This window comes from Chaetura pelagica, unplaced genomic scaffold (genome assembly GCF_000747805.2).
Source record: "Chaetura pelagica isolate M959 unplaced genomic scaffold, ChaPel_1.0 scaffold116, whole genome shotgun sequence".
NCBI classification, from domain to species: Eukaryota; Metazoa; Chordata; class Aves; order Apodiformes; family Apodidae; genus Chaetura; species Chaetura pelagica.
The window spans coordinates 4,217,101-4,238,075 of NW_009953655.1; the positions used below are offsets into that span (position 1 = coordinate 4,217,101).

The 20,975-nt window shown below is 38.4% G+C and overlaps 1 protein-coding gene across 1 annotated transcript in view; it reads left to right on the plus strand.

Annotated features, from left to right (window-relative positions):
- The window catches only part of DOK7 (docking protein 7), a 59,155-nt gene that overhangs the window by 14,107 nt on the left and 24,073 nt on the right, over window positions 1-20,975 (plus strand). Inside the window, exons 5-6 of the mRNA XM_010000295.1 lie at window positions 5,875-5,982; window positions 7,842-8,716. Of these exons, the coding sequence (XP_009998597.1) occupies window positions 5,875-5,982; window positions 7,842-8,716 (983 nt within the window). The remainder of the gene's footprint in view (window positions 1-5,874; window positions 5,983-7,841; window positions 8,717-20,975) is intronic.

Genomic DNA, 20,975 nt, shown 5'->3' on the forward strand with positions numbered 1-20,975 from the left:
AGAGTTTTGTTTTTCTGTTCTCCTTCATTTATTATCCTGTGCAGAAGCTTGCATAGACCTGTTTAAGGCACATGTAGATGTGCAACACTGGTGATTCATCCATAAACTGACTTTCCTTATTAAGTGTGCTGTAACACAGAATGTACTGCATTGCTTGAAAAGGTCAAGTTTCTTGTAGTTGGCGAGAGTATTGAAATTCATCCAGTCTTTTGAAAGGGTTAGTTATTAAATAGTTTAATCACCTGCACACCTCAGGTAACTAGATCAAAACTTCCAGACTGGGGATTCTACCAAGAAAAATGTAGTCAACATAATTTGTATTTACAGCAGTGCTACCCAGCCTCAGCTGTGGATTGTTTTGCTTTTGTGTAATTTCAAAGCTTTTATAGGAAGCAGCCTTCTCTCCATAGTTTATTTGAATTCGGCTTCTTGCTGTTGGCTGTACCTTTCCAATTTAAACATGAAAAATGCTTGAATAACTTTTAGGTGTTTTCAAGAAAGGAAAATACACAAGGGGCAGCTATGCATAGAAAAGAAGGTAATGTGGTAAAAAGAAAAAAAAAAGGTCACATTGGCAGTGTTCTTGGACACCAATATCCATGGAACAAATATAATCTAGAGACATTATGAAGTCAACATCTGCTTAGTCTGTCTTTGGGAAAAGAGTAATGGAAGAAGACAAAGGCTTAATGTACAACAGCTCACCTATATGGTTAAATGGAGTGCTGGAATATTTAAGTATTAACATGAAATTTAATAGGTAATTATAGAGACTGGTTTGAAGCTGGCTGGAAAGTTACCAGTTTTCTTACTTTTACTTCCCATAGTGATTCTTTAAATATATATATAAACTGCCCAATAAAGGAGTTTGTAAACTGCATGTGGAAGGGGTATTTGCTCAAGTACAACATTCACATCTTTTCAGGATTGTAGTTGTGAAAAATATACCTTACTTCCTTAGAAGCTGGATGTTCTTACAACATAGATTTATTATTACTGTGTATACTTGATAATGTCATCTATAAAATATGCAATGAAAAAGTGTGCAGTGGAACTCATCAGCTGCACTGACCATTGCAAGTTATCAAAATCTGGTCCAGTCTCTCACAACTGACCAGCTTTGAGCAGCAGGTTAGACTAGAGAACTCCTGAAATCCCTTCCAAACTGAATTATTCTGTGACTTTGTGGAAAAGTGCATCAAATGAATGTGAATATTTTAATGAGAAATAGAATTCTAGTATTTGCACATACAAAATAAAATGGAAAAGAGCATTAGATGTTTTAGAATTTATTATTGTGTCGTACTTATTTTGGGAGTGCATTAATTTTGCAAAATTGTACCAAAGTACTCCTGTTAGTAGCTCTGTTAGCAGATTGGAGGTTTTGATTTGTTGAAGCCTGCATTATTAGGTCTCAAATTTAAGACATAGGGCATTGAATGGAAATGCAAAGGTAGTGTAGGTAGATGTAGATGATTTTAGGCAGTGTAGCATTTTAAATAAAGGACTCAAGTGAGTTGGCAGGGTATCTTTGGATGGCTTGTGTTCCTCAGCTAATTGCTGGAAAATAATTGCTGTAATTGGCTGCTTGCAACTGTTTTTCTTGAGAAGAAAGAGACCAGACAATTTTATGTTCTTGTCTTGACGGAAGTCCAGGTATTGACACTGATTGCATGGTTTGGAATCTATACTGAATTTGCATGTATATTATTTGAGAAATGTTTGTTTATCACGTGTGCATTGAATTTCTTCTTTTCACTAGCAAAATTCATCTTGAATGCAAAACACAAATACAGCAAAGGCCCAACAGCTGATCAGTGGGTACATCAGTATTCTCTAAATCTGGCTAAGGCTACAGGATAGCCTAGTCCTGTAGGCTGGAAAGACCCCCGTGTAATGTTGATAGTCTTGATGCTCTTAATTTTGAAAGCTTTTTCAGCCTGCTTTGTGACTTACTGGAGAGTGTGCAGTGCTGCTTGCTGAGGATCTGATGCTCTTTCTTTTTGTTGAAGCTTGATACACCTTTGGCCATTGCAAGACAGCTCTGTGGCTGCCTTCTGCAGTGTCTGTACCAAGTGGATCCTCCTCAAACTTTTAGGACATCTTTTCATTCCTCCAGACATCTTACAAGGTGTGGAGTTATTAGCATGAAGGTGAGGGTCCAGGCCTGATTTGCAAATGTGCCTACAGTTACAAAGGAAGGAAGAAAGAATGGAGAGATGTTCAGCCTAACTTACGTAACTTTGTTCTGTGGCATAATTAACCATAGTTGCATTCTGAAGATGCATACAACCAGCATATCTTAGGCAGCTGCTGACTTCACTTGATGCAAGCCATTTTTTTCCTGACAGGTGCTTACTGAAAAAACAAGCCTGGAGGTTTTAATTATTGTGACACTTTATTTGTATGTTACCAAGTACTGAAAATCTCCTACGACGAACAGCTGATGTGGCTTTAAATGAATATCCACCAACATAAAGTAAAAATAAAATCTCCATCAGAGGCATTTTTAGTCCAGCCAAATTTGATGTAATTCTTCTCCTTTGTCCCAAATAGCATTTAAGAAGATTTTGATGATTGCCTCACACAAAATATTTTTCTTGATAGCAAGGGATCCTTTTTTGTTTGGAAAATGATAAAATTGAATGATAAATGGTAAGCGTTCTTAACTGAGGGACCTGAGTGTATCTAATTGCCTAGATTTCATGGGAGTAAATCACATTATATGACACATTTGTTTAGAGTTTGGGAAAGGAAGATACTAATTGCTCTTAGAATTGTTGGAGCTACTGTAGGATGTTGTGTGGGCAGAAGCTGTCTGAACCTCCTTCGACAGCTGTCTCAGTACCAGTCCTACTGCTTCTGTCCTGAGTTGGTACTATGGTAAATTACTACACAGTTATTTAGAGGCTTTGTATTGTGCATGCACAAGATGTAGGATGATGCCAACAAATCCAACTTTACTGTTGAAAACTCCCTTGTTTTTACCATTTTTTAGGCCATATTTCTATGCTCTTATGACAGGAGGTCATAGGTTATGCCCTCCAGTAAGGACTGGTCTCTAAAAGATGGCTGCCAGTGACTTCAGTCCTTAGTCTGATCTTGCAGCAAAACCTCCTGATTAGTGTTTGGTAGTCTGTAACAAAAATGCTGGCATAAGACTGCTGCTTCTGGAGAATAGTATTGTGTGTGTTTTCCATGGAGATCATATTAGTAGAGAAGATTAAAGACAAAAGAAAAAACTTCAGTAAATCTGATAGACAATTACTTTGTAATATCTGCCTAAGTCTTGGCAGGTTTTGAAGGATTATTTTGATTAATCTTCCAGAAAACTGGGCAATGAGAGGTCAGAGCACATAACTATAAACCCTGTTTTATACACACATTTTATACATAGGGACTCCTTAAGGGGAAGTGTAGCAAAAAATTGTCAGTCCCGTTGGACAGGCAGCATGTCTGGAGATTTTATCTTGTTGGGTGATACCTGTTGTGTTCTGTAGCTGATAGGGAATTGGGCTTCTAGAAGCAAGTCAACATGTAAAATGTAAACTTCATGATGTGCTTCAACTTCCTTGCTACCTCCCCATCTAGTACTTTATTAAAGGCCATTTTAATAAGATCAGCTGTTTGACCAGGTTTGTGGGGTTTTTTTGTTTTTTTTAAAATTATATCTTTTGCTGTGTGTAAGAGGGATATCAGTTACTAAAAAATGGTAGTTGTGTATGTGCTTAGCAACATGGCAAAAATCTGTATTTATCAAGTAAACATATTCTGAAAAAAGTTGAACTATCTTTCCCATGGACAGTTCTTTTCTATGGGAAGGGCTGCTGTCTGTTGCATCTTGGTTTGACTAATTTGCTGATTGTTATGCCAACTTTATACTCAGAATGCTTGTAGAACATCTTTGTTGAACCTTTTTGGACATAAGGGCATTTAACTAGATACAGCAGAGTAACTGGAGCAGGGGACATTCAAAAATAGATTCAGGCAGCAGCCTGTAACACTGTATGCCACTAAGTAGATCCTTGCATAGACCTGTTGGTGTTGCACCGTAGGTGCTGGTGGCCAAATCTTGTGTTTTCCTTTGGCAGACATCCATATGGAAGCACTGGGGGTTTCGTTTGAGTAATCAGTTACACAGGTTTGAACAAGTCAGTGCTTAGTATGAGTTGTATGGCAGGGGAAGTAGGAATGGAGACCTAACAAAACAATCCATACCCAACAATCCTCTTTTCCATTCTTAAAGTTAAGTTTGACATCAAGCAGTGTTTGAGCTGGGAGACACAGAAGTTACAGACCCTGTCTGTCACAGACATTGTTGCCTTATTTCTGTTAGAACATCTTTGATTTCCAACATATGCTCTTATGGAAGCGCTTTGTGTGTGTCTGGTTTGTTCTGCTAATCTCATCTAGATTGCACACTGCTGAGGATGGAAACCCCCTGGATGAGGGAAAGAAACTTCAGCATTGTCACTTTTGCTCCTGTGACAGATCAGATCTCTCCAGAACAGGTCAGAAAGTGAATGCAGTTAGGGAGGAGAGATAGGGCAGCTTGTTTCTCAGGTTGTTAATAATGTAGAGAATCCCATAAAGCTTCAGCTCACCTGGAAATGCTCCTTCTGCTAATTGTGAGTTTGCTTTGACAACATCAAACCAAAGTCTTATAAAATTGAAAGACCTGGGATGAAAATGAAATTTTTCCTTCATAATTTCTACTGGGTTTTGTTTTGCGTTTTTTTTTTTTAATTTTATTTTTTTGTCTTACTAACTCAACCACAGCAATATGTAGCCCTTTTCATCCTTTTTTCTTCTTATTAAATTATTTACGGATTACACATTTTTGTGGTGTGTTACTACTAGCTGGTTGATCAGATAGACAAGAGCAGCAGTTGTGAGGAAGCTGATCTGTTTTATCTCTCATTAATTCCTTTCCATATATAATTTGTAAGAGCTACTGAAACTTACGATGATGAACAAGTAAGCAGACCATATCTTTTGCAACTGCTGAACATGACATGCTTATCAGTGTTGTTTGAAGAAATCTGTAAGATTTCTCTTGAAGTAATGGTTACTTCCAACATCTGTTTGTTTTGTTTTTTGTTTTGTTGTGCCTGGTTGGAAACAAAGTGGTTTAGAAGAAACTGGCCTATATTTTCTCATGAAAGTTCTTCTACATTCTGTATAACTTTTGTTCTTTCTATTGGAATGGAAGGAGCCTTCTTCGGTGAAGGTATTTCAGCTGGAATGGCAAACTCATGTATGGGCAAAATACCCCATAGTAAATTTTAGCAGTGGTTTTTACCATTCTAACTTGTCTTATATTATACATGGAGAGCCACCAGGCTGCTTATTTACTCTTTGATTTCTGCACTTAATGACCTACTGGACATCGAACTTAACCTCTGTGACCCCATGATGTAGATTTTTAAGTTTGTAGGACGAAACTTTTGGTCTCTGTTCATGATTAAATTCCCAATGAGTTCAGTGAAGACAGGACACATTTTACAGGTCACATACTAATTTTCGTCTCCTCAAGACTTGCTGGATACTACTTGTCTTTGTAGCTGTTGCCATTGGTGCTGTGCTCTTCAGGGTTCTGTCCCTGGTTTTAACTCATACAGGTATTGGATGTTATCTCTGAAGGGTTTTGTCACACAATGATAACTTTGTACGTAGCATTTCTCCAGGATGTGTTTGAAAGCAGATTGTCCCATAGACTTTCTGATCAGCTTTTTTACTCTCCTGTAGTAGAAGATCAAACATAAGAACAGAGTATCTAACACAAGACTATGTCTTTTAATCCCCCTTCTTTTCTTCTGTTTTCCCATGTTCTTCATGTTTATTTATTTTTTTATTTTCTGTTCCTTTTTAAAGATCCAAGTACAAATCCAGCCTATTCAGAAGAAAGGTTGGCTCATGAAGCTCTGCAATTAGAAAAGCGCTTGAGCTTGCTGTCCCATACAAGTCGCCAGGGCAGTGGAGGTAAGAAACATTTTTAATTAAATAAGAATAAAAGGTGTTCCTTCCTTCACAGACTTTTGAAATGTGCATACATATATCATGTTAAGATTGTGAGGTTAAAAGAAAAGGGTGGAGAAATAGTCAAATACCTGAAGGAGCTACAGGAAAGCTGGGGAGGGAATTATTACAAGGGCTTGTAGTGAGAGGACAGGGGGGTAATGGTTTTAAACTGAAAGAGGAGAGATTTAGGTTAGAGATCAGGGCAAAATTTCTTAGTGTGAGGGTAGTGAGACACTGGAACAGGCTGCCCAGCGAAGTTGTGGAAGCTCCATCCCTGGAAACATTTAAGGGCAGGGTGGATGGGGCTCTGAGCAACCTGATCTAAGTGGGAGGTGTCCCTGCCCATGCAGAGTTGTTGGAACTAGTTGATCTTTAAGGTCCCTTCCAACTCTAACCATTCTATGATTCCATGATTTAATTTGGCTCCTGTTGCTTGTGGGGCAGTTCCTTAACAGATTTGTATGGAGTCCATTGATGTGGAATTTTTCAAGTGAGCAGAGTGAATTTTGGATGAAACACTATTAACACAAAATCCTTTTGTATGCTGAATCCTACTGCATTTGTGCATGTGCAAGTTCAAAAGAGCAACTTTGACATCTTAAGTACTTGAGTCACTCCAGGCTGTGACATGAACTGACCTGTATAGCTCACATATCAGGGTAGAAGCAGATTTTTGTAGTAAAACCGGAGTCTACTGTGCTTTGGTTGTGAGTGTTGTTATTCTTGATCTTCATAGTGCACGCTCCTTCTGGAGTTGTGTGTCAAAAGTAGAATTGGTATCTAGCACTGGATTTGTAAAAGGGCCTATGTCCTGAACTGCCATTTCAGTTAATTAATAGCAGAAGTTAGATCTTAAAAACATCTGCTTTGCTCTTTACTCTAAAGCCTACAAGCCTAAAACTGGCTCTGTAAGATACTCAAGAGCTTAATTATGTGCCTCTCTACATGTCTGTGGCTACTCTAATTTTGACACTGCTGAGTAATGTGGTTTGTGCCTAAATTCCACGGAGACTTCTTGGGGTTTTTCTTAGCATATAACTGCTGGCCTGGACTAGATTAATGGAAAACAAAAAATTATTGCAATCTGAGTTTAGATGTATCATGGAAGATCTTTTTGTACATAGATACGTAAACATTTTTGTAATACTAACATTCCCATTTTTGTTTTTTTACAGTGATACATGGTTGCGTTTGGTATGGGAATTACGGAGAAGTAAGGTGTAGGAGAGCTTGGAGGAGAGAAAAGTACAGTCTTAAGTTTGATTTTTGTGGTCTCTAGCACTCATTTTAATGTCATTCAGATAAGATTGAGATAGAGAAAAAAAGAACAACAATAATTTGGTTGACTCAATTCAAATAGAAACATGGCAATGTCTTATATGGCTTTGGGTTACAGTAACTAGGTTTTCTTCAGAGGATCCTCAGCTATTCTGAGCATGGGACTTTGTGACTATTCCCTGTGATATAAGATAGAGTTATCTAAAATAAAACCAATTAACTGTACATAAGTAAAATATGGTTAAAAAGGGGAGAACTTGATGCATAAACTCTAAAAATTTAGCCCTGAATCCATTATGTTCCATAAGACAGTAGGGTTATGGCAAGGTAACCTAGAAACACATAGTAACATAGAAACACATAATAACAGAAATACTATGCATGGGGACAGGAGTTTTTGCAGAAATTCTTGCTTTTGACAGAGGTTCCTCTTATAAAAAGCAGATGGAATCTCAGGGTCCTTTCTCTTGGTGCACACGTACCATGCTTCAGTCTCTTGATTGTATTTTAAGCATAGTTTGATGTGTTTTTCTCTTTTTTAGGAGATGATAGAAGTCTTTCAAGCTCATCTTCAGATACCAGCCACTCAGATGTTAGTGCTGGGAGCAGACTGACAATTTGGCCTGAGCAGTCTTCAGTCAGCACTTCTCAAGAGAGTCATGGACTGGCAGCTGCAAAGGGCATTCATCTTGGGGAAGAAAAAACACTTCCAGAAGGAGCACGTGGCACCACAAAACCACCTCCAAAGCCTCTCCAATCCAGACAGCTACAAGAAATAGGTCGTCAGAGTTCTTCTGACAGTGGAATAGCTACTGGCAGTCACTCTTCTTACTCTGGAAGCTTCTCTTCCTATGCTGGGAGCTTGGACATTTGCCATGGTGATGAGTTTGGATCATTGCTAAGCTTGCCATTGAACTTTCCTTCGGATCAGAGTTTATGTACTTGTCCTCACAGTGAGTCCCAGAGAAGTGTGGGATCAGAATATCAGGTTCCCAGCTCTCTCAGACATGTGTATGATACACCCAGGAGTTTGTTACAGGCAGCTTCTAAAGATGTGCAAGCAAAGAGTGCAGATTCCATGCTACCCAAGGACCAGGCCCTGTCACCTCAAGGTGCTAGTGACCCAAAACTGCTACTACCACACTTGGAAGCACGCAGGGTACCTGAGCACAGCCAGGACAGAGGAAGGCCCTCATCCTTACTCAGACAAAGCAGCAAGGACTCAAGTGATGAGACATATATGGATTTTGTTTCGAGGTGGTCAGATACAAAACCACAAGGACGGGTGTCAGACTCCAAAAGTAGTGAGTTGTCACCATCTAGTGGGGCCTCAGCTGACCCCTATGACACATGTAGCCCCCACCTTGGGATGAAAAGAGCTCTTTTTTCAGCTTGTCCAATCTGTGGTGGACTAAAGGTAAATACCTAACACTGAGCAGATGCTAACAAGCCTTACTTAATGTAGCATGTTTAATTTAAAATTACTTAAGTTACAAGTCATAAAAACGATTATTTCCTTTATAATTTGATGTGGTAATAACTTTTCTGTTGTTTATGCTCAAGCTGAGAGGCTTAGCACATAGTCTCCTCAAAATCCGTGCCTGATCAGGACAACAATGAACAATATATGGCATCAATCATTAGATTTAAATTGGCCAGTTTGGGGTATATGTGAGTGGCTTACAGTGACAGAGGCTGAAGCTTTACAGGCACATGAGAGGACAGAGGACTGAATTTGTCATGTAACAGTAGTTTAGCATGAGGGACATTGATGTGTCTTACTGCTGGTATTCCAAAAGAGGAAAGAAAGGGAGGCGAAATTTTATGTGCTGCTCTTGAAGTGACCACAGTACATTTTCAAATTTTATTTTATTGTTTTTCTTTTATTTATGGTTGTAGTTTGAGCATGTCTTGCACAGGAAGCCAGATTAGCAAAGCAGCTCGTGGGGGTAAGAGAAGATGGTCAAGTTAGCATGGCAATCGAGAGCAGATAATCTAATCCAGTATTATAGCTGGCAAGTGACAGATGATTCATAGGAAGTGCACAAAAATTCATTAGAGATGTACTACAAGGACAAGGTATTTGCAGGAAAAATATTTTTAATCACCAGTCACATAAAGACTTAAAAACGGAAGCATGGAGATTCATATGCCTTTCTAGACATACTCAATATTCTAGACATACCCAGTATGACTGATATTCCCAGAAGTTCTTTTTGAACACTTCTGAATTCTTGGCTTTTTATGACAGCAAGCTTTAGTTAAATAATGTACATTGGATGGAGAAAATATTTCTGGTTTTACCAAATCTGGAGAAAACATTTTTGATGAATGTGGTTGCTGGACTAGAAGAAGGTAAAGCTCTCTTGTGCTGGTGAGCTGTTGAAAGTCTGGGAATGTTAAAGGGAGTGCTCAAATTAAGGAATGTGTGAAGTAGGGATTAAGCAAGACAGCCTTTTGTTTGAGGAATTGCCACTGAAGTGTGCATGTTTTAATTGAGCATGTGGGTTTACATAAATAAGTGCTATGAGAAGAGCTTGAGTGTATAGTAAGTTATGAAAGAAAAAATATTATAAACTTGAGGGGTTATTTTTTTTCTCGAGGCATTTTCTGCATGTGCATCATTGACTACCTTCATGTGTCTGAAAATTAGAAAATGCTGTCTGTCTGAGGTGCTTATACAGCCTCTGTAGCAGCTTTGTCATGTCATTGCAGCAATTGGGAGGTAGGGAGGCACTGGTGTGACTAAGGTTGTGCTTACACTCATCGTTAGGATCAGTGTTCTTCCAAGACCATCCTTGACAGCTGTCAGCACCAAAGGCCCTCATGAGCCCTCTGGTCCAATTCTGAAAGCCTAGCTGGGTGCAAGGGCCTGAAACTCAGCCTCCCACTTTTTTCTGCAGTGAAGGCAGCAGGGTGCACAGCAGTGTATCTCCTGCTGGCTTCCTGTGTCTGCTGCCTGTATTTGGAGGGAAGTAAGGGAAAATGCACAAGCCTGATTCTTAGAAGAGCTCTGCTGTGGCATCAGAAAGCTCCAAGATGGACTTGTTTAGGCAGTGAGAAAATAATTAATTAAGGTAGTTAGCTCACATGGTCTCAACATTTCTGGATGGTCTGAATTGTCACTTTAGACATTAATTTTCCCTGGACATCTGTGGTAGACGGGAAGCTAAAAGTGATTATTCCATTGTATATGTTCAAAGCCATTAAAGGCTGAATTCTAACACTTCTTTAACTGGCTGTTGACTCCAACAACATACACACCCACATCTTTTATTGCAAAGTGCTGTCAGGCTTCATGGTGTTTCCAGTTGCCCTAATAATATCAGTTGGAAAGAATTCCAGGAATTGTCAATATTTAAACAAATTTATTGAGAGAAACACTAGAGTAATACTCTTCCTAACTCCTGCTTTAGCATGAGATGTGCACATATTCTCCTTTTTTTCCCCCCTACACATTTGTAAGCATTCAGGAAAGAAGTCTCATTAAATAGAATTATTAATGGATATTTTTTTACTTTTGAAAGAAGAAAATAACCTTTTGATACATTGTCCTGAACCGTCGAGGTAAGTTATTTCAGCAGTATTTAATGGACACCATCTTTGGCTTTTCTCATGATGAATACAGTGAAAGCACAAATCCATGTGCTGTGACTAAAAACCGAAACCCTCTTATTCTTTGTGCTCTGAACTGAATATGTTCAAGATGCAGTTAGGGCCAGGAGGGGTTGATTTGTGGATTAATGAAGACACCAGATTTTCACTTTTATTCAAATTCATATTAAAAGGCTTTAGTGTGTCAGTGTTTGGAGTTCCTCTGCCATTTCAAGTTAAGCTCTTAATTAAATTGTGTTGATGGTTTTTAAATGCCTGCTATTTTAAGTGAGTGAGTGACCTGAATAGAGGAAAGTCCATAGTAGTAATAAAGGTTATAAGCATTCGCTTGTTTTCTGCCCTGTATGTAGACTTGAGCCAATTGAGGTTAGATCGGTGTATGTTGTCTGTGGTTGCTGGAGTTCAGCATTTCAAGAGTTGGAGACAGGTTGCAGGATGAAGACATGCATGTGTGGGAGTCATGGTGCTGTTCATGATTGGGATTACACCTGCTCCACTAATGACAAAGATGATGATGAACATAGGGAGAACATAACCTGAGAAAGTGCCAAGGTTCAAACAGAAAATAGGGCAAGGAAGTCATTCTGTTTCACTCTGGATGAAGAACAGAACCAGCATGAAGAAAGTCACTAAATATTGTTTCTATTATTTCTGTATTGTATTTCACATTAGACATTGGGCATTAATAAGCAAGTGTGCAGGGTGTTTTGCTCTCTGTTGTATGTTATTGCAGTGTGCTCAAGATGTCCTTCACAAACGTCATCAGGTGTGCCTTTCCTATGTGATTTTTGCCTAGGTGATTTCAGTGCTATAGTTGATTACAAAGACGAATTCTTTGTGTATTGTAAGTATATTTTTAAGCTCAGAATGCTGGATTTTTATGGGATTTCTCAGTAAGCTGTAGAGATTTATTATTAGATTTATTACATTTTCAACTATTTAGCTAATACTAATTTGACAAATAGAATTTCACTGTACACTTCTTGCTCTGTAACTTCATTTGATGCTATAGTTTGAAAACTTATGTCAACCTTTTTTATAGGGTGTCTTTTTTATTTATAGCACCTTTGTTTGTAAATTTTCTTAGAAGTCTGAAAAAATAAAATTATTTTCCAACTGTTTTTGTCCTTTTCGATCTGACAAGTACTGGTTTTAGTTTTGTTTTTCTTTTTGTCCCCTGACCTTCATCTTCTTGCAAGCTAAATTAATATGGAATGATTATGGCTGTCTCTTCACACTACTCAGTGTTGTACTCAAATCACTGTTGACAGCTCAAAATGTGCCTATTAGTAGGAGTGACTTTTATGTATTTCTGGCTATCCCTAAACTCATATTTCTGTCAGTGGGAGTTCTGATGTATGTACAAATACAGACTTGCTTACTGATTGGGTAGTTAACTGAGCATGACACTTGAGAAAAGAAAGTGTTGATTTGTATATGTGGCTGTTGTCATCAATCTTATATTGGTATTCAGCTGCCTACTTCAGTTGATAATATAAAAATACCAAAGCTTCCTTGGAGACAATGGTGCCAAATTAGGAGCCAGTCTACTCAAATTCTCTGTGGGTTATTTATATAGTTCCTGCTACCACAGTAACTGAATGCCTCAAACTTGGAATCTCCCAGCATATCTGTAAGAAGCGGAAATAAGGGAATGCTGTGGTCATGATGCACAAAAGAGTTTAAGGATTTTGTCAGGTAGCAGCAACCACAGTGCTGAAGGACTAGGAACCCATCCTGACACAATTTAGTGAGCTTTTGTACCTGCCTTGGGGGGACATGGATCTCTGTTCAAGTGGGGAGTTGCTCTGATTCGCTGATAGGAAATTTACATCTTTTGGTCTGTTTTGTAGAACCTGCTTCATTTTGCATTACAACTTTAAGAGGAGGCACGTGCATGTCTGTGCTGTGACTCTTGTGCAGGCATTTGACTCACTATATTTAATCATGCAGCACCATGTCCCTGCAAGGCTTATTAATCACATGCAATGTTCTGGGAGTGCAGAGTCTCTGGGTAGACTGAGAGCTGTTGTGAATATCTATGCTTCCATTGAGCTCTGTAGACCAGGGAGAGACAAGCCTAGAGAGAAGCAAGGCTGATGTGCCCTCAGACAGAGAAGGGCCTTGAACTTTAAAGAAAAACTTGCCTTGTGGTCTGTGTTGTGGTCTTGCCTGGACTGATTTAACCAAGGTCATGAACAGCCTGTAACTGGGTTGGGAATATAGCCTTGGTCTTCCAAATCCTGTCCAAAATCCTTAGCCCTGGGTTTAGCTGTTGTCTCCTTTCCTTGTAGACACTGCTTTTGAAAGCGGTAAAAGAGAAGGCCTGTAATGTGTAAACTTGTGCAGTGAGACTCAAGAAAACAGTGTTTTAGACTATATTGTCACATCCATGTAACTGAGAATGGTTTCCTTTTTTTTTTTTTTTTGGCTTTTAATCAGGCAATTTTCTAACATAATAAAATAGATACTAAAGAAATCACAATATATTGTTATATACAACTTTTGATGCAGCTGGGTTTTTTTCTGTTGGAGCCATTACTTCTTTTCCAGTGAGGCTGAACACCTTATATGTTTATCTTGTAGTGTGTTTATTTTCTTGCTTTCTCTGAAAGTACAGGAACACGATTGTTAGGAGTTGCACACCTTTTACATCTCTTTTAAAAGAATAAAAAAAAAAAAAAAAATACATTATTGATGTGTGATGCTGTAACTTTTTATGCTTCCTCCCACCTTCAAAAAAACCTACAGGCTGTCTAAATTTAGAGGAGGATGTGTTTGAGAAGGATACATTTTTCATCCTCTGCAGCATTATTTCTACATGTACTTCTCTAATCTCAGAGCTCTGGGCAGTTAGGCAACACACTGTCCAAACTGTAACAGGGGACAGTTTGCACCTCAGAGGAATTTGGAAGTCAGTCATCAGTATTACTGACCAGTGTGTGTGTGAGGCTCTTGTATGCTTTGATGACCATGGATTCTGGGCACTATTGACTTTTGGCATGAATCATAAAATTTGCATTTGTGATCTCTTATTTTAAGATTTAGTTCCAATTGTTTTTTAAGTCTTGACTGTGATAGATTAACCTTCGGTGAGGTGCATCTTCCATAATATTTATCACCACTAAATGAGGTGACTCTGCAGGACAATGACAATCTTTAAAAACACCAATTTCTGAAATTAAATAAATCCATGATCTTTGCTGTCCTTCACAATGAAATGCAGTCATTTCTGGAGCTGGTTGTGCTGAGAAAATCACCCAGCACTGTGCAAATTGGACATTGGAGCAAAAGTTGAAGCTGGTAGAGGAAAGAGATATCAAAGAGGTGGAAGCAGTGTCAGGCTTAGAGCTTGATTTGTTCTGTTTTCCTCTTTTATAATTTTAGCCAGGACCCCAGGTCTATCACAGAATTAACTCCCATTCTCTTACTGAGATGCTGTTGGATCTGCTTATGCCCTGTGTCAAGTTGTTGCTTTTCAGCAGTTCACAGGGGAATTAAGATACTGTTTTCTTCTCAGTTTACCACTGTTATTTAGGACAGTATGATAATGCATCTTTGCAATAGGCTTCACTCCCAAATAATCAAGCAACACAGCTTCATGGTACTTTGCTGTTGCTGGTAAGGACTCATGTATGTGACCTGGCTCTTCCAAAACATTGCTTGGAGGAGGTCACTTAATAGTTCTGATTTGGGATTTGAGACATCGCAGTAAAATAAATACAAGACATGCCAACCCTACCAGAACTGCTCAGAACTGACTGACTTTGAGAACTGTAGAAGGGTTTCTTACCTCTTATCTGAAAAACAATACTGAAGACACTCTCCATCTATCATGACAGAATCCCAGCAGTGTTTGTGCTAAAATTGAGGGTACTAATCTGAGTTCAGAATAATAAGAATTAAGCTCTCAGCTTTTGGGATTGGGCAGTGAGTGGAACAGATAGCCTGTGGTCTGTAATGGCAAAAGAAGTGCTCACCACAGAAGCACTGATAAGTGAAATAATAATAATGTCATAAGGAGAGAATATCTTTCCCACCTGAGGGAATGTAAGCAGTGTGGCTCAGCAGAATTAATTTTTCTGTATTAAATAGAAATGTTGCTGGGTTGCTTTTCTGTCAGAGAGCCAGTGAAGATATTTATAAACCAGAGTATTGACCTTTTATACCCATTGGAATGAACAAATGAAAAAACTACTTTCTCCCTTGCATCCAATCAAGCTGGAGAATAGCTTTTATGATTGCTACTACTGATGGCAACTTCTTCCTCTGTTGGGAGCAATGGCTCTTCTGGAGAGAGAGAAAAAAATGTTTTGAAGGAGGAGGAGTCTGACAATAAAAGCTGGAAAAAATTACTCCCTTTGGAATGTAGGGTTTGTGGGATTTTTGGTTTTGATCCAGTTGTAAAGAAACTCATCAGATTGCTTGGAATGTGGTCAAAATGGAAAAACTGAAGCTTTTTTCTGTGTTTTTTCTTCCTTTTCTTTTTGCCTAAATAGAAATCCTTTATGAAAAAAAAAATAATTTACAGAATCTTATAAAGTGTTAGCAGAGAATTTCTATCTTCATTTTCTGAAAGGGAGAAAGTATAACTCACCTGCAGAGGAAGAAGCAACAAAAATAAATTAGGAAAGCATGGATTACATTGAACTGAACTCCAAGGGAAGCAAGTCACTCTAGTGGCAGCCCTGGATTAAGATTCCTAGGTTTGACTCCCACATGGTTCATGTCTTCCTGCAAGATCATAAAGTCACTTAAAAAACCCCCTCAGTTCCTTGGCTTCTATTTCTGCAAAATGTTTGTTATGTCTGCCAACATAATAATTTTAAGATCATGGATTAAAGAAGGCTATGCAGAAAAGACTCTGCTTTGATTAACAGTCACTGGTAGCAAAGTAATTGTGTGGCTCAGAAGGAACTGGCGAGTGTCAGTAGGATAACAATCATTTGCATGGGATGTCTGGAGGGTTGACAGCAGCTCACTGTGAGTAGATGAGAGGATTGAAAATAGATGCTCAATAGGGGTGCAACCTTTCCTAGCAATTCTTTTTGACAGAGCCACTTAAAGCTGGGAGTATGCAAATTAGAAGGATGAAGTGTGTTCCAACAAAATGGCACAAACTGTGCTTAAATTTGTCTGCAGCCCATGACAAGACATATGACTGGAATTAGTTTTGGTAATTCAAGATGCCCAGTGTACTTATTACTTCAAGATATCTGTGGAAATACTTTCAGTCTGGTTGATAATATCCCATATGGATTTGTAATCGGGTTAGATCCTTAATGTGTCTGTTGTGTAGAGGTTGTGATGTTGGCAAATTCTCACTGTTTCTAACAACTGTACAAACATATGCCAAGTTCTATTACTTGGTTCATAAAAAGCAAATGTCTTTTTTCTGAATATTGGCTTAGTAAATTTAATAATATGGTAAGAACAGTTTCATACAGGTCACAGAATTTTGGTGTCTGATAGCAAGAAAAAGGTAAATCTGGCAATAAATCCACTGAATAGAAAATTGTTTATTACCTGCATGACAAAAAAATACACTGAAACCAACTTGAGGAATAAATCACTGGAGAATATTTCTATGTTCAGAGCAGAATGAATAATTCCCATAGGCAGGAGGGTTAGAAAATGTGGGTAAGCCATTCTGGTATAGAAATGCCTGCCAAAAAGTTTTCATGATGGGCTGTTCCAAAGTTACCTTGGGAATTTATGTACTTCTTTCTGATGCATAGGTCTGAATGCTTTTGCTGAAATGGTAGGGAATGTGTCTGGAGAAGAAAAGATGGGCAATTCTGCACACAGCAGGGACTAGAAGAATGGGGTTGGTTGGATGCTCTGAACCTCAGGAAATACAGAAATCTGTACTAAACTTTAGTTGTCTAATGCAGACGCCTGGTAGGAATTTGTGATGGCAAAATGCAGATGATTGTATTTTGGACACAGTGTCACTTTAAATAGGAGGCAAATCCCAGGGGGTGCAAGAGAGGTAAGAAGCTTGAGATTTGGACTGATCTGGGAACTTTGTGTCATGATTTTATTATTGTGCCTCTGATGAGCTTACCTCAGGCTACCAAGTTGTATAATATCTGTATCTGGATAATGTTTACCCAAGACTGTTGTCAGGGTTGGTAAAATGATGTTTCTACAGTACTTTGGGTGTGGACAATTCTATCCAAGTGCTCAAGATAATGATAAATGTGGTGTTTTCCAGACTGCGGTGAGTGAAAGTTGTTTGCCTTTTAAGCGAACTGTGGACAGAAAGGGAACACATTAACAGGAGTTATTAAAGGACAAAATCAACTTGCCAGGGTGGAGCAGCTGCTCTACAATTGTGAGAGTTTTTTTGTTGCTTTTTTAAATGCTGAGAAGTCTATCACTAGTTTTTATAACTTCAAATACTTCAATGCCTTTTCTTATTTAGTGAAAGGTCACAGAGCAATGGCACTGGTTACATTACTTCAACAGATTTATTTTTTTTTAGGTGTGAAGTTGACCTTGAAGTATGGTGTATTTCTAGAACTGCAGTTCCTTAAAGAAGTCAGTAATGTAGGAACCTTTACACTCAGTAGATCTAGAAAGGCTACAACTGAGGACATGGCAGTTGCAAATCAGTTCTTTCTAAGGATGGGATTAGCTGGAGGGTTGAGGAATTTTTTAGCATTTAGAAAGAACCAAAACATCAAGAACATGCTTGAGGATATGACTGACATTCAAGCCTAATTATAATAATGGAAGAAGAAAAGAAAAACATAATTTTATTATGTTTTCTTCATGTATTATTTTCTTCAATTCTTATGGAGAGGCATATTGCATCAAATATAATTCTGTGATTTTTTTAATGCAATTGTGGTTTTTTTTTGAGGTCAAAAACCATTTTATGTAAAACTCTGAGATCTTCCCCAGTAAAAGGTGTGAGAGTAGGTTATAACCACAGGGAACTTCTGGAGTAGTTCAAGCTGAGGATCTGCAGTTAAGTATTTCAACTAGTCGGTTGTTCATCTTGAATTGGTGCTGGCTAAACTCAGCTGAAAATGTAGGAGGTCTGGGTCAGAACTATGTTATCACAATCAAAGCTTGAAATTATTGTGACTGAGCAGCTGAACAAATCTTTTTTATGTTGTAAAAAATGCCCTTTATCCCACTTTTTACTAGTTGTGTACAGCCATAACCGCTCCATTCCTAAATGACGTTGTGGAGGGAAGAGCCTCCCTGCTAGTGTAGTAGCATATTGACAGTTGAAGGGTCCCTTGAAAAATATAATTTGATTCAGGAGTAATTCAACCCATGGGTGTAGGACAGACGTGAGGAAAAATGTTATGTGGAGCTACTGTTGCTTTTCCATCCCCTTTGCTCCAACTCCAGTAAAATTTGATGCTTCAATATATCTGTAACAACATGTAATTTTTGTGTGTGTGTAAAAGTTAGACTGAGCTTCCTGGGGTGGGATGGGGATGTTAAGATCAAAACAAATGACTGTTAATGTGATCCATGTGATAAGTGACAGCCAGGATGGGGGGAGTGAATACCAGAGTCTTACAAACAGATTCTAGGCTGCAGTAAAGTGCCTTTACTGCATACAAGCATACTGCATAGAAGCTCTGCTTCTATGTCTTCCTTGGCCTCATCTTTCATGTATTTTCATGTTTCCTTCCCTAAAGCAGGCTAGGTGGAAGAAAGCAGTCCTTGGGACTTTCTCTGAAGCAGCTCAATCCCATGAGTCCAAAGGAAAGATAGAAAAGGGACTTTAAAGTTCACTTTGTGCTCCTAAGTCTTGTCACATGAGGATATCGGGCTATTCACAGTATAAACTGCAGCAGCCAGCTGTCAGTCAACTGAAATGACTGTTTCAACAGCTGGGAATCAGTGGGACATGAACTCTGGCTGTGTTCCCTCTCCACTAGCCACATCCTCTGCAGAAGTCTGGATTCTGTGGAATCCTCTGCTAATTCAATGCTGATTGGAAGCAATTTTGAATGTACAAGATATCTGAGCCTGGAAAATATTAAGGAAATATAAACCTTTTCCAGATCTGGTTTATTACAAGGACAGAGAAGTGCTAAGTGGGCTATATCAGGGCTAGTAACTGTATACTTGAATCCTCTGTAGCACGAGGAAAACATTTCCAGATTAAGTTTGCCAATTCATCTCATTCCTTGAGACACAAAGTCAAGCAGAACACATGTGCTATGGAGATAAGAGCAATAGAAAGCTTTGGAAAACTACAGAAGAAATTATACCTAATAATTTATAGAAGTTCTCTCTGATACAGAAGAAGGCTGGGAGCAGCCCCCATACATAGTTAGGGATCTGTAGCCTTTGAAGCTGTGCAACTTAATTATAGTTTCATTACCTTTGACAAACCATAATTTCAGTGATGGGCTGGGGATCAAGGAAAATACTTGTCTTAATTTTACTATTTTAAGCTCTCTCTCCCTTATTTGTCCTTCTAGTTCCATCTATTTTTTTCTAATGATGATCACTGATTACCTTGTGTAATAATCTTTTTCTGGGAGAAGTTGACTAACCCTAGCTGTAAATGTAAGATTGAAAAAAGAAGGAAAATGAACATGAAGATGATATTGTAAGGCTTTCATTTTTATTCTTCACAGCCTCATAATTAAGCCCACTCTAGTTCTCTCTGTCTGTGGAGCAGGATGCACAGGTTATAAGAAGGATTCTTTCCTTCATGTCTTTGTGTGGAATGGGCTGGAAGGAAGGAATCAAATAACTAGTCTAATGTAAATTGGCATAACTCCATCAGCTGCAAAACAGGCCCAAGTGTATTTTTAGTACAAGGACAAGCTAAGCTCTCACTGAAGAGCAACACTCTCTGGGGACATAGGAGAAGGAATGGACTTTTCATAGGGCAGTCTGTAGGTGAAGGTTTCAAAATGGTAATTACAGCTTAACATAAACTTTTCCCATCTCTAAGAGTCTGTAGAGGCAGGTTTAATTTGTCTCTAGCATCTGAGATTCCCCTTTGCCAGCTTTTGAAATATTTCCACATTTGAGCCCTTTACTGTTTCTCACTGCAGTGTTCTGCATTAGCAAAAATTTTCCCTTTTCTTCATGAAAATATGACTTTGATTTAAAGTCTTGTTTGAAGCAGAAAACCTGAGTAAAAGGGATACTTTGTGCTATTTTCTATAGTCACTGGAAATAATTATATGTTAGTCAGAAAGTTTTTGATAAGAGTAGTTGTGGTAAGTTAGGATTCTTCTTACAGTAGAGCAGAATAAGAGCTGTTTGTCATTGAAAAGCGTATAATGTCTCATACATGTTGGTTGAAGCTCATCCCCTTTTCTCATGGAAGAAGGAATGTCTCAGTGTCAAGAAATTAATGGATTATTCGTCCTTTTGTTTTACATGTCTCTTCTGGTGTAAGTTTGCCATAAATCACTCCTTTGCCAATCAAGAGGACAAGTATTTCTGAATCCCTTTGTGAATACATGTGTGCGCATGCATATATCTTAATGATTTTCCTTTTCATTTATTTTCAGTCTCTCCAACCTTCCTGCTAAACTGTACCTTTGTATTGAATTTTAAAGTCTTGACATGGGCTAAGGCTCCTATTGCAGCAGAAATCTGTTGTGTGCAATTGTGCAAATGTGCAATTCTAAGAAAATGTAGAACAACACTTCCCTTATGTCAAGCCCACCTAATTTCACAGGTATTTCTACAATTTTGAGGTGTTCAGTGGTGGTACAGTTGGTTTTGTGAACTTGAAAATACAAAATAAATGGATCTAAGTCTTATGTTCAGTGGTGCAGTGTTTTTGCCGGAGTCTCTACCTTGGGTGGTTTTCACTTGGTGCAGAATCAGTACAAAAGAACAGATCTGTTGTACAAGGAAGCTCAGACTAGCAAATGTGGGGAAACTGAGTGTTCTTGTAGTAGTGTAATGCTACCCCCTGTTGGAAATTGGAATATATGGAATATAAACAGGAACGCATGGAATTGAAGCTTTTTTGACTTTGTGTACGTGACTTTGTTGCTGTTACACTTGATAGAACTTCAGAAGTGCCAGTCTTTATTTAAAAAAAAAAAAAAAAAAAA